The sequence below is a fragment of the Procambarus clarkii genome, chromosome 62 (genome assembly GCF_040958095.1).
Source record: "Procambarus clarkii isolate CNS0578487 chromosome 62, FALCON_Pclarkii_2.0, whole genome shotgun sequence".
In the NCBI taxonomy this organism is placed as follows: Eukaryota; Metazoa; Arthropoda; class Malacostraca; order Decapoda; family Cambaridae; genus Procambarus; species Procambarus clarkii.
The window spans coordinates 29626489-29640802 of NC_091211.1; the positions used below are offsets into that span (position 1 = coordinate 29626489).

Below are 14314 nucleotides of genomic sequence, written 5' to 3' on the forward strand. Positions count from 1 at the left end.
GGGCGTGACACCAGGGGCCCACAAGGAGGGGGGCGTGACACCAGGGGCCCCACAAGGGGGGGGGGCGTGACACCAGGGGGCCCCACAAGGGGGGGGGGGCGTGACACCAGGGGCCCCACAAGGGGGGGGGCGTGACACCAGGGGCCCACAAGGGGGGGGCGTGACACCAGGGGCCCACAAGGAGGGGGCGTGACACCAGGGGCCTCACAAGGAGGGGGCGTGACACCAGGGGCCCACAAGGGGGGGGGCGTGACACCAGGGGCCCACAAGGAGGGGGGCGTGACACCAGGGGCCCACAAGGAGGGGGGCGTGACACCAGGGGCCCACAAGGAGGGGGGCGTGACACCAGGGGCCCACAAGGAGGGGGGCGTGACACCAGGGGCCCACAAGGAGGGGGGCGTGACACCAGGGGCCCACAAGGAGGGGGGCGTGACACCAGGGGCCCACAAGGAGGGGGGGCGTGACACCAGGGGCCCACAAGGAGGGGGGCGTGACACCATGGGCCCACAAGTAGGGGGGCGTGACACCAGGGGCCCACAAGGGGGGGGGCGTGACACCAGGGGCCCCACAAGGGGGGGGGCGTGACACCAGGGGCCCACAAGGGGGGGGGGCGTGACACCAGGGGCCCCACAAGGAGGGGGGCGTGACACCAGGGGCCCACAAGGGGGGGGGGCGTGACACCAGGGGCCCACAAGGAGGGGGGCGTGACACCAGGGGCCCACAAGGAGGGGGGCGTGACACCAGGGGCCCCACAAGGAGGGGGGCGTGACACCAGGGGCCCACAAGGAGGGGGGCGTGACACCAGGGGCCCACAAGGAGGGGGGCGTGACAGCAGGGGCCCCACAAGGGGGGGGCGTGACACCAGGGGCCCCACAAGGAGGGGGGCGTGACACCAGGGGCCCCACAAGGGGGGCAGCAGTGTTAAACAGGTCTCTCTCGTGTTCACCAATAAGCGCATTATCTGCCACCGGGAGCAGTGTTGCCAGTACCTCATGCTGAAAAAGTATCTTCATATCACCTCATTTAGATATAGATAATCACATTTGGCATCACGAGCGTCACGCCAGACGCAAGCAACAATTCAATACAATAAACTCTAGTTTGATCGTTATCTCCCTGACGGAGTGGAAAAGGGAATGAAAAATGGTTGGCGGAGAGCTTTGTCCAGCATTAGTTGGCACCACAGCTGGCCACCTGGCCCTTCCCACGAGGCTGCCGCCCCCGCCACCCGCCCCCGCCAAGCCCCCGCCCGCCCCCGCCAAACCTCCGCCTCCCCTTTTGACGACCCGACGGAATCCATGATTCATATACCTGTCAAAAGTGAGTGGTGAGTGACTGTTGTCCGACGCTGAATAGATGAGGGAGTGCAATAGTGGGAGGGAGGCCAGAGGCGAGGTTGTCTGGCCAGGTAATGTTTCATCCTCAGTAATGGCGCGCACGCTCATTTTTGCTCCACTGGACGCTCCTGGAATTGTGCATTGTTTCACCGATTATATTGCTCGAGCTGCCTCTGCTGTAGCCCGGTGGGCTACGTCCTCGACACACAACTGTCGGACCCGGGTTCAATCCCCCAGGCAGGAGAGAAACTGTTGGCCAAGTTTCCTCTCGTTCCTTTCCTCTCCTCAAACAATTTGTATTATTTTATTTGTTATTTACTTGAATATACAAGAGTTGTTACAGTCTTGTACAGCCATTAGCCAGCATGGAGTTTCGGGCAGGTCCTTAATCCTAATTATGCCCACAATACGACCCCCCAAATCGTTTAAAAACCAGGTACCCATTCACTGCTGGATGAACAGAGGCTTTAGTTTAGGATTGGCGCCCAGTCAATCCTTCCTGGCCAGTATACGAACCCAGATCAAAGCACTCGCGATGCGTTTTTTTGAGAGAGTGTTACCACTGCGGCAGCCACGGGGACTGTCGTAGCACGGTGAACTTGGAGTGAACGGAAGAGCGACGGCCTCCGGTCATGCAGGTCAGCATTCAATCCCTAACCGTTCAAGTGGTTGGGCACCATTCCTTCCCGCCGTCCCATTCCAAATCCTTATCCTGACCCCTTCCCAGTGCTATATAGTCGTAACAGCTTTCTCCTGATACTTCCCTTCCTCCTTTCCTCTCATTTCCAAGTGCCTCTGTAGTAAAATAGGTACCCGGGAGTTAGGTAACTGTTGTGGGCTGCATCCTGAGGAGCGTTAGTAGTTGGTCAAGAACGGAGGGTGCGCGGGGTGGGGGGCGGTTAAATATGCCTACACGCAGTCTTCCTGTCCCCATCAACGGGAATGATGTTAATATACAACTAAGGCATGTCTCCCCCCCCCCCCCCCCCCTTTCTTATGCTCAGCCCGGATCAGTACTGAAGAACTGATAACACAGTTCATTGTTCACTACAAAGAACACAAGAGAACACACCAGACAATAACGAGAAGGAAGAGTGTGTGTGTTAAGTGTCCAAAGTGTGTGAAGAGAGGATGACCTGACACTCATTGTCTTCCGTCAAGTGTCACACACATGATAGGTCCATCTTTGACTACCTCGTGCCCTGGCACGGCTCAGTCTCTAGTTGTGACTACTGCGCCTTTTAACCCCTCTCTGGGGGTTCTCAACGCCGTCCTCGAAAGGCCGCATTCCCTCGATTCTTTCCCGTACTGATGCGTATCAAGTCTTGTTTGGTCCCGCTTCGTGGGCCAAATACTTTGATCTCCTCCCTCTTGATTCTGCGCCTCCTGACGATTTCTCCCTCCATAGGCACCTTGTTGATTCCGTAGATGCATCTGTTACTTTCCACCCCACCTGTCTCGGTACACGTGTCGTTGCTGCTCCTCAGGATGCTGCCTCCCGCTTGGCCGCCTTGTCCTGCCTTGGCGAGATTTCTGTCCGGGTTTCCAAGAACGCTCGGTTGAATGCCAGTGTTGGCACTATTCTCCTCCCACCCCATGTTGCGACCGGTGTTCGGAATCTCCAGGACTGCCACGAAGATATTCGTCATATCCTCGAAGCCCAGGGCCATTCTGTCCTCCAGGTACACTCGTTTACTCGTCCCCCTCGTGGTCGTCGCTGTCAACCCCTTCGGGTTGTGAAGATTACCTTTGATGGTATGACCCTTCCACCCTCTGTCATTCTTGCTGGTGCCAGGTGCTCTGTCCAGGAGTACATTCCTTCTCCTCGGCTCTGTAATAAGTGCAGGAGGTTTGGGCATGGTGCCTTCTGCTGCTTTGGTACTGTCTCTCTCTGTCCTTTGTGTGGGGGCGTCCTTTCGATTTCTGCACTCATCTTTGACTTCCCTATAACGATCCCTTCTCTCTCTCTGAACGTTGGTCTGCCCTGGCCCTCTGCGGTTTTACGGTGGCGGGCTCTGATGGCATTCATTATGAGATGCTTTGCCATCTCCCTCCGTGCACGTCTCAGTATTTATTGACTCTGTATAATTGGATCTGGGAGTAGACGTCAGTCCCTGAGGACTGGCTCGATGCTGTTGTTCTCCCTGTTCGCAAGTCACGGTCTCTGGGAACATCCCCGAAGGACTTTCGCCCTATTGCCCTCACAAGTTGTGTCTGCAAACTCCTTGAACGTATGGTTAACGTTCGTCTGATGTTGTTCCTGGAACACCATCACCTCTTCTCCCCTTCTCAATTTGGTTTCCGCAAGTGCCGCAGCACGACAGATGTCCTGGTGAACTTGGAGGTCTATATTCATACTGCTTTTGCTGCGAAGACCTCCGTTGTTGCCGTCCATTTTGACCTGGAAAAGGCTTACGACACCACTTGGCGATATCATATTCTATCCCAATTTCATTCTTTTGGCCTTCGTGGTCGGCTCCCTCTCTTTCTCAGCAGCTTCCTCTCTCGTCATTCCTTTCGGGGTGAGGCTTGGTACCGCTCTCTCTTCCTCTTTTCAGCAATACAAAGGTATGCCCCAGGGTAGTGTTCTGAACACTATTTTTTTGGTTGCCCTCAAGGTCTTCTTTCCTCTTTTCCTTCTCCGCTCTCTATGTCGACGATCTTACTCTTTACTGTCAGGGTGATGATTCGCTTCTCCTTCAACGCCGGCTGCAACTTGCGATTGATGCCGTGTCGTCTTGGGCCACCGATCATGGCTTCAGGTTCTCTACGTCTAAGACTTGTGCTATGACATTTACTCGGAAGCGTGTCGTTCTACGTCCTTCTTTGTCACTTTATGGTCACCCCCTTGTGTACAAGGATTCCACTAATCTTTTGGGGTTGATTTTTGACACTCGTTTGTCTTGGTCGCCCCATATCGCTTACCTCCGTGTTGAGTGCGCTAAGGCCACTACCCTCTTTCGGGTCTTGTCCCATACTTCTTGGGGAGCTGATAAATGTCTTTAAATGAGCGTGTGGATGCTGCCCCCAGGGAAGCTGTCCGCTCTTGTCCCGTCTCTCGTAAAGGTATTCCTTATTCCGACTTTTACCCAGTTATCCATTCCTCCGTCCTTACCCGTTGGCAGGCTTGTTGGTCTTCAGTTGTTGGTAACAAACTGCGTACTCTTAAGTGTTTTGTGTCCTCGTGGCCGTCCTCCTACCACCGTAACCGGCGATGGGAAACGGCTCTGGCAAGGTTGCGTATTGGCCATACTCACTTAACTCATGGTCACTTGATGGAGCGCCGCCCTGCTCCTTATTGTCCAAATTGCATTGTCCCTCTTACGGTCGTGCATGTCCTTCTTGAATGTCCTGACTTCCGGGACGAGCGTGTGTCTTGCTTCCAGACCGTCCCTCGCGGTCGCTTGTCTCTCGATAAAATTCTTGGTGACTCGGATACTTTTGATATCGTTCGCCTTATGCGTTTCTGTTCTCGTATATCCTTGGTGATATTTAGCGCCCTCTGATTATCCCGCACGTTTGATGGTGCTACACAGCCTTCCCGGTTTGGTGCCTTCTTTTGATAATTACTTACTTACTTTGCTATTATATGTAAGCCTATATCATTATCTGTTGACCTACACAATTATATGGAGTAGTGGCAGCCCTCACACACCTGGGAGTAGCCCCATGTGGCAGCCCTCACACACCTGGGAGTAGCCCCATGTGGCAGCCCTCACACACCTGGGAGTAGCCCCATGTGGCAGCCTTCACACACCTGGGAGTAGCCCCATGTGGCAGCCCTCACACATCTGGGAGTAGCCCCATGTGGCAGCCCTCACACACCTGGAAGTAGCTCCATGTGTCAGCCCTCACACACGTGGGAGTAGCCCCATGTGGCAGCCCTCACACACCTGGGAGTAGCCCCATGTGGCAGCCCTCACACACCTGGGAGTAGCCCCATGTGGCAGCCCTCACACACCTGGGAGTAGCCCCATGTGGCAGCCCTCACACACCTGGAAGTAGCTCCATGTGTCAGCCCTCACACACGTGGGAGTAGCCCCATGTGGCAGCCCTCACACACCTGGGAGTAGCCCCATGTGGCAGCCCTCACACACCTGGGAGTAGCCCCATGTGGCAGCCTTCACACACCTGGGAGTAGCCCCATGTGGCAGCCCTCACACATCTGGGAGTAGCCCCATGTGGCAGCCCTCACACACCTGGGAGTAGCCCCATATGGCAGCCCTCACACACCTGGGAGTAGCCCCATGTGGCAGCCCTCACACACCTGGGAGTAGCCTTGTGTGGCAGCCCTCACACACCTAGGAGTAGCCCCATGTGGCAGCCCTCACACACCTGGGAGTAGCCCCATATGGCAGCCCTCACACACCTGGGAGTAGCCCCATGTGGCAGCCCTCACACACCTGGGAGTAACCCCTAGTGGCAGCCCTCACACACCTGGGAGTAGCACCATGTGGCAGCCCTCACACACCTAGGAGTAGCCCCATGTAGCAGCCCCCACACACCTGGGAGTAGCCCCATGTAGCAGCCCCCACACACCTGGGAGTAGCCCCATGTGGCAGCCCTCACACACCTGGGAGTAGCCCCATGTGGCAGCCCCCACACACCTGGGAGTAGCCCCTAGTGGCAGTCCCCACACACCTGGGAGTAGCCCCATGTGGCAGCCCTCACACACCTGGGAGTAGCCTTGTGTGGCAGCCCCCACACACCTGGGAGTAGCCCCATGTGGCAGCCTTCACACACCTGGGAGTAGCCCCATGTGGCAGCCCCCACACACCTGGGAGTAGCCCCTAGTGGCAGCCCCCACACACCTGGGAGTAGCCCCATGTGGCAGCCTTCACACACCTGGGAGTAGCCCCATGTGGCAGCCCTCACACACCTGGGAGTAGCCCCATGTGGCAGCCCTCACACACCTGGGAGTAGCCCCATGTGGCAGCCCTCACACACCTGGGAATAGCCCCATGTGGCAGCCCTCACACACCTGGGAGTAGCCCCATGTGGCAGCCTTCACACACCTGGGAGTAGCCCCTAGTGACAGCCCCTCACACACCTGGGAGTAGCCCCATGTGGCAGCCTTCACACACCTGGGAGTTGCCCCATGTGGCAGCCTTCACACACCTGAGAGTTGCCCCATGTGGCAGCCCTCACACACCTGGGAGTAGCCCCATGTGGCAGCCCTCACACACCTGGGAGTAGCCACATTTAATCGTTCACACTCTCCCACGGCGGGAGTACAAAGCTGCTTGACCTACTCGACTCTTGGTGCCAGCAAGCTGTGCTCCTCTTTGATCCCATTGTAGACATCATCTGCGTCAAAGGCAAAACTAAGTCATATATATATGACGCAGTTTTGCCTTTGTACTATGTACTATGACGCAGTCCACACTAGATATATAAATGACCCAGTGTACTATTATGCAGTGTACCATGACGCAGTGTACTGTGACGCAGTGAACTATGACGCAGTGTGTACTGTGACGCAGTGTACTGTGACGCAGTGTGTACTGTGACGCAGTGTGTACTGTGACGCAGTGTGTACTGTGACGCAGTGTGTACTGTGACGCAGTGAACTGTGACGCAGTGAACTATGACGCAGTGTGTACTGTGACGCAGTGAACTGTGACGCAGTGTACTGTGACGCAGTGTGTACTGTGACGCAGGGAACTGTGACGCAGTGTACTGTGACGCAGTGTGTACTGTGACGCAGTGAACTGTGACGCAGTGTGTACTGTGACGCAGTGAACTGTGACGCAGTGTGTACTGTGACGCAGTGTGTACTGTGACGCAGTGTACTGTGACGCAGTGTGTACTGTGACGCAGTGAACTGTAACTCAGTGTGTACTGTGACGCAGTGTGTACTGTGACGCAGGGAACTGTGACGCAGTGTACTATGACGCAGTGTGTACTGTGACGCAGGGAACTGTGACGCAGTGTGTACTGTGACGCAGTGAACTGTGACGCAGTGTACTGTAACGCCGTGTACTGTGACGCAGTGAACTGTGACGCAGTGAACTGTAACGCAGTGTACTGTGACGCAGTGTGTACTGTGACGCAGTGAACTGTGACGCAGTGTACTGTGACGCAGTGTGTACTGTGACGCAGTGAACTGTGACGCAGTGAACTGTGACGCAGTGTGTACTGTGACGCAGTGTGTACTGTGACGCAGTGTGTACTGTGACGCATTGAACTGTGACGCAGTGTACTGTGACGCAGTGTACTGTGACGCAGTGTACTGTGACGCAGTGTGTACTGTGACGCAGGGAACTGTGACGCAGTGTACTGTGACGCAGTGTGTACTGTGACGCAGTGAACTGTGACGCAGTGTACTGTGACGCAGTGTGTACTGTGACGCAGTGTACTGTGACGCAGTGTGTACTGTGACGCAGTGTACTGTGACGCAGTGAACTGTGACGCAGTGTACTGTGACGCAGTGAACTGTGACGCAGTGTACTGTGACGCAGTGTACTGTGACGCAGTGTACTGTGACGCAGCGTACTGTGACGCAGTGTACTGTGACGCAGTGTACTGTGACGCATATATAAAGTCACTTTTACAATAATTGAAGATTGTTATGTATTTGTTTGTGATTGATGCCATGTGGGTGATGTTGGCGTGGTCTGGCCATGTGGGTGATGTTGGCGTGGTCTGGCCATGTGGGTGATGTTGGCGAGGTCTGGCCATGTGGGAGATGTTGGCGTGGTCTGGCCATGTGGGTGATGTTGGCGTGGTCTGGCCATGTGGGTGATGTTGGCGTGGTCTGGCCATGTGGGTGATGTTGGCGTGGTCTGGCCATGTGGGTGATGTTGGCGTGGTCTGGCCATGTGGGTGATGTTGGCGTGGTCTGGCCATGTGGGTGATGTTGGCGTGGTCTGGCCATGTGGGTGATGTTGGCGTGGTCTGGCCATGTGGGTGATGTTGGCGTGGTCTGGTCATGTGGGTGATGTTGGCGAGGTCTGGCCATGTGGGTGATGTTGGCGTGGTCTGGCCATGTGGGAGATAGTGTCCTAGCCGGCTCACCAAGTCTTTCTCCCCCATGTCTTTCTCCGTAAAAAAAAAAATCAACTTTTTTTCGAAACGTCAATAATTACGGTGCTTTAGTTTTTACAAATGCGTCGCATTTTAACGCGATTAATTCCTTCAAAAAGCGACGTAGTATATGGGAGGCGCGGGGGTGGGGGGGGTGGGGGGGGGGGGAGAGTGAGGAAGGGGCGTGAGGTGGTCTAAGAGACCAATCAACTAAACCAATAACGCCTCGTATTTTACGACGACAATTAGAGGTCCCGACGTATCGTTAAGGCGTCCGTAGATTCCCCTCAACATACTGATATAACGACTGTAATTACGCATTGATTCTCACCACTTCAGTATTGTATTGTGCAAGAGCAGTCATTGATTCTCCATGGCGGGGTTGACATGCAGTTTTCATACTCATAATGGCCATCGATCCCTTTAAATAATACCGGGAATTACCTCTCGTCCAGTGTTCACTAATCCATACTGGTATTGTTCCTTATGTGTTGTGTCAAGCTCCGTCCGGCTAGTCACCGGCCGGTTTGTGGTTGAAAATAATACCGCGTTGCGTTGTTGATATTGTTGTAACAGACGCGGGGTCTTGCTGCGGGGCCTCGCATATTGCCCTCAGAAATATATATCAATAATCCGTTAGTTTAGCGGGATGGACTCGTGACGGACTCCAGGGAGTGTGTGGTCTTCTACAGTCCCACCACGGAGACCCCTTCCGCCAGTGGCGTCGGCTGAAGTCCAGCTTCTTGTGGAACAACACACAACCTTGCCATTTATCAAGATATGAGGACGAGGAGCTGGGATATGAGGGGGCAGAGCTGGGATATGAGGACGCGGAGCTGGGATATGAGGGGGAAGAGCTGGGATATGAGGACGCGGAGCTGGGATATGAGGACGTGGAGCTGGGATATGAGGACGAGGAGCTGGGATATGAGGACGAGGAGCTGGGATATGAGGACGAGGAGCTGGGATATGAGGGGGAAGAGCTGGGATTTGAGGACGAGGAACTGGGATATGAGGACGAGGAGCTGGGATATGAGAACGAGGAGCTGGAATATGAGGACGTGGAGCTGGGATATGAGGACGAGGAGCGGGGATATGAGGACGAGCAGCTGGGATATGAGGACGAGGAGCTGGGATATGAGGACGCGGAGCTGGGATATAAGGGGGCAAAGCTGGAATATGAGGACGTGGAGCTGGGATATGAGGACGAGGAGCTGGAATATGAGGACGAGCAGCTGGGATATGAGGACGTGGAGCTGGGATATGAGGACGAGGAGCTAAGATATGAGGACGTGGAGCTGTAATATGAGGACGTGGAGCTGGGATATGAGGACGAGGAGCTGGGATATGAGGACGTGGAGCTGGGATATGAGGACGCGCAGCTGTAATATGAGGACGTGGAGCTGGGATATGAGGACGAGGAGCTGGGATATGAGGACGTGGAGCTGGGATATGAGGACGAGGAGCTGGGATATGAGGACGAGGAGCTGGGATATGAGGACGAGGAGCTGGGATATGAGGACGTAGAGCTGGGATATGAGGACGAGTAGCTGGGATATGAAGACGAGCAGCTGGGATATGAGGACGAGGAGCTGGGATATGAGGACGAGGAGCTGGGATATGAGGACGTAGAGCTGGGATATGAGGACTGAGGGAAGGAATGGTGGCCAATCACTAGGCCCATCACCACCCTAACTATACCGAGGGAGTCGAAGCGGGTGCACGCAGAGTTAACAAGCCTCACGCTGTTAAGCACAAAGGACGAGCCTGTGATGGCGTCCACTAGAGCAACTTATAGATCGTCAACACAGCCCACGGGACGAGAGTGACTGTTACGTTCCCTTATATATGCCTTCAAATGTTTATTTATCTTGCTACATTCTACAATATCGGTCCCCTGTGTTCTTTCTTGAAGATGGTAGTGTTGAAGTATGGTAGACGCGCTAGCCTCGCCGCCGCCGCCACAATAACAGTGTTCTTGATCTACACCCATGATGGTGGCATCCTTGGGTGTGTGTCTTGTTCGTTACTCTTGATCTACACCCATGATGGTGACATCCTTGGGTGTGTGTCTTGTTCGTTACTCTTGATCTACACCCAAGATGGTGACATCCTTGGGTGTGTGTCTTGTTCGTTACTCTTGATCTACACCCACTATGGTGGCATCCTTGGGTGTATGTCTTGTTCGTTACTCTTGATCTACACCCATGATGGTGGCATCCTTGGGTGTGTGTCTTGTTCGTTACTCTTGATCTACACCCATGATGGTGACATCCTTGGGTGTGTGTCTTGTTCGTTACTCTTGATCTACACCCAAGATGGTGACATCCTTGGGTGTGTGTCTTGTTCGTTACTCTTGATCTACACCCACTATGGTGGCATCCTTGGGTGTATGTCTTGTTCGTTACTCTTGATCTACACCCATGATGGTGGCATCCTTGGGTGTGTGTCTTGTTCGTTACTCTTGATCTACACCCATGATGGTGGCATCCTTGGGTGTGTGTCTTGTTCGTTACTCTTGATCTACACCCATGATGGTGGCATCCTTGGGTGTGTGTCTTGTTCGTTACTCTTGATCTACACCCATGATGGTGGCATCCTTGGGTGTGTGTCTTGTTCGTTACTCTTGATCTACACCCATGATGGTGGCATCCTTGGGTGTGTGTCTTGTTCGTTACTCTTGATCTACACCCATGATGGTGGCATCCTTGGGTGTGTGTCTTGTTCGTTACTCTTGATCTACACCCATGATGGTGGCATCCTTGGGTGTATGTCTTGTTCGTTACTCTTGATCTACACCCATGATGGTGGCATCCTTGGGTGTGTGTCTTGTTCGTTACTCTTGATCTACACCCATGATGGTGGCATCCTTGGGTGTGTGTCTTGTTCGTTACTCTTGATCTACACCCATGATGGTGGCATCCTTGGGTGTATGTCTTGTTCGTTACTCTTGATCTACACCCACTATGGTGGCATCCTTGGGTGTGTGTCTTGTTCGTTACTCTTGATCTACACCCATGATGGTGGCATCCTTGGGTGTGTGTCTTGTTCGTTACTCTTGATCTACACCCATGATGGTGACATCCTTGGGTGTGTGTCTTGTTCGTTACTCTTGATCTACACCCAAGATGGTGACATCCTTGGGTGTGTGTCTTGCTCGTTACTCTTGATCTACACCCATGATGGTGACATCCTTGGGTGTATGTCTTGTTCGTTACTCTTGATCTACACCCAAGATGGTGACATCCTTGGGTGTGTGTCTTGTTCGTTACTCTTGATCTACACCCAAGATGGTGACATCCTTGGGTGTGTGTCTTGTTCGTTTCTAACTTTTCCTCCAGTTGGGATCCAGACACCGCGAGGATTCCTCTTGCTTGATACTTGTAAGATTTAAGTACTCACATCGTCTTGTGAGGTGTAGTGGCCCTTATGGCCGTCTTGGCGGCTCTCATGGCCGTCTTGGCGGCTCTCATGGCCGTCTTGGTGGTTCTCATGGCCGTCTTGGCGGCTCTCATGGCCGTCTTGGCGGCCCTCATGGCCGTCCTTGCGGCCCTCATGGCCGTCTTGGCGGCTCTCATGGCCGTCTAGGCGGCTCTCATGGCCGTCTTGGCGGCTCTCATGGCCGTCTTGGCGGCTCTCATGGCCGTCTTGGCGGCTCTCATGGCCGTCTAGGCGGCTCTCATGGCCGTCTAGGCGGCTCTCATGGCCGTCTTGGCGGCTCTCATGGCCGTCTTTGCGGCCCTCATGGCCGTCTTGGCGGCTCTCAAGGCCGTCTTGGCGGCTCTCATGGCCGCTCCACAACATGGCCTCGGCCGGGCTCTTTATGTTGAGGCTTCAGAAGAACTGCGCCTTTATGCATACATATAAAACTTGGCTCAACTCTTTGATCACGTTTTGTGTTCAACGTTGGCTCTTACTTAAGATAAAAGTTGTATCATGCACTCAGCATGTTGATGTGGCCGCGTTCAGTATGTTGATGTGGCCGCGTTCAGTATGTTGATGTGGCCGCGTTCAGTATGTTGATGTGGCCGCGTTTAGTATGTTGATGTGGCCGCGTTCAGTATGTTGATGTGGCCGCGTTCAGTATGTTGATGTGGCCGCGTTTAGTATGTTGATGTGGCCGCGTTCAGTATGTTGATGTGGCCGCGTTCAGCATGTTGATGTGGGCGCGTTCAGCATGTTGATGTGGCCGCGTTCAGTATGTTGATGTGGCCGCGTTCAGTATGTTGATGTGGCCGCGTTCAGCATGTTGATGTGGCCGCGTTCAGCATGTTGGTGTGGCCGCGTTCACTATGTTGATGTGGCCGCGTTCAGTATGTTGATGTGGCCGCGTTCAGTATGTTGATGTGGCCGCGTTCAGTATGTTGATGTGGCCGCGTTCAGTATGTTGATGTGGCCGCGTTCACTATGTTGATGTGGCCGCGTTCAGTATGTCGATGTGGCCGCGTTCACTATGTTGATGTGGCCGCGTTCAGCATGTTGATGTGGCCTGTCCTGTAGAGGCGAGTGTTCCCAGTATGCGGCGGGGCCTGTAGAGGCGAGTGTCCCCAGTATGCGGCGGGTCCTGTAGAGGCGAGTGTCCCCAGTATGCGGCGGGTCCTGTAGAGGCGAGTGTCCCCAGTATGCGGCGAGTCCTGTTGAGGCGAATGTCCCCAGTATGCGGCGGGGCCTGTAGAGGCGAGTGTCCCCAGTATGCGGCGGGGCCTGTAGAGGCGAGTGTCCCCAGTATGCGGCGGGGCCTGTAGAGGCGAGTGTCCCCAGTATGCGGCGGGGCCTGTAGAGGCGAGTGTCCCCAGTATGCGGCGGGGCCTGTAGAGACGAGTGTCTCCAGTATGCGGCGGGGCCTGTACAGGCGAGTGTCCCCAGTATGCGGCGGGGCCTGTAGAGGCGAGTGTCCCCAGTATGCGGCGGGGCCTGTAGAGGCGAGTGTCCCCAGTATGCGGCGGGGCCTGTACAGGCGAGTGTTCCCAGTATGCGGCGGGGCCTGTACAGGCGAGTGTCCCCAGTATGCGGCGGGGCCTGTAGAGGCGAGTGTCCCCAGTATGCGGCGGGGCCTGTAGAGGCGAGTGTCCCCAGTATGCGGCGGGGCCTGTAGAGGCGAGTGTCCTCAGTATGCGGCGGGGCCTGTAGAGGCGAGTGTCCCCAGTATGCGGCGGGGCTTGTACAGGCGAGTGTCCCCAGTATGCGGCGGGGCCTGTAGAGGCGAGTGTCCCCAGTATGCGGCGGGGCCTGTACAGGCGAGTGTCCCCAGTATGCGGCGGGGCCTGTACAGGCGAGTGTCCCCAGTATGCGGCGGGCCTGTACAGGCGAGTGTCCCCAGAATGCGGCGGGGCCTGTACAGGCGAGAGTCCCCAGTATGCGGCGGCGCCTGTAGAGGCGAGTGTCCCCAGTATGCGGCGGGGCCTGTACAGGCGAGTGTCCTCAGTATGCGGCGGGGCCTGTAGAGGCGAGTGTCCCCAGTATGCGGCGGGGCCTGTACAGGCGAGTGTCCCCAGTATGCGGCGGGGCCTGTACAGGCGAGTGTCCCCAGTATGCGGCGGGGCCTGTAGAGGCGAGTGTCCCCAGTATGCGGCGGGGCCTGTAGAGGCGAGTGTCCCCAGTATGCGGCGGGGCCTGTACAGGCGAGTGTCCCCAGTATGCGGCGGGGCCTGTACAGGCGAGTGTCCCCAGTATGCGGCGGGGCCTGTAGAGGCGAGTGTCCCCAGTATGCGGCGGGGCCTGTAGAGGCGAGTGTCTCCAGTATGCGGCGGGGCCTGTAGAGGCGAGTGTCCCAAGTATGCGGCGGGGCCTGTAGAGGCGAGTGTCCCCAGTATGCGGCGGGGCCTGTACAGGCGAGTGTCCCCAGTATGCGGCGGGGCCTGTAGAGGCGAGTGTCCCCAGTATGCGGCGGGGCCTGTAGAGGCGAGTGTCCCCAGTATGCGGCGGGGCCTGTACAGGCGAGTGTCCCCAGT

General features: G+C 55.7%; 2 protein-coding genes across 2 annotated transcripts; both read right to left on the reverse strand.

Moving 5' to 3' along the window:
• Nucleotides 1–6722: 6722 nt before the first annotated feature.
• LOC138354387 (uncharacterized) lies at nt 6723–8372 on the reverse strand. The gene has a single exon (XM_069308567.1). It carries the CDS (start codon nt 8370–8372, stop codon nt 6723–6725), a length of 1650 nt encoding a protein of 549 aa, XP_069164668.1.
• A 3381-nt stretch (nt 8373–11753) lies between these two features.
• LOC123747943 (leucine zipper protein 4-like) lies at nt 11754–12167 on the reverse strand. The gene has a single exon (XM_045730153.1). It carries the CDS (start codon nt 12165–12167, stop codon nt 11754–11756), a length of 414 nt encoding a protein of 137 aa, XP_045586109.1.
• Nucleotides 12168–14314: the final 2147 nt, after the last annotated feature.

Excerpts from the sequence above, each read along its gene's own strand:
- LOC138354387 (XM_069308567.1), bottom strand. The coding sequence starts at position 8,372 with ATGGGGGAGAAAGACTTGGTGAGCCGGCTAGGACACTATCTCCCACAT.
- LOC123747943 (XM_045730153.1), bottom strand. The coding sequence starts at position 12,167 with ATGTTGTGGAGCGGCCATGAGAGCCGCCAAGACGGCCTTGAGAGCCGC.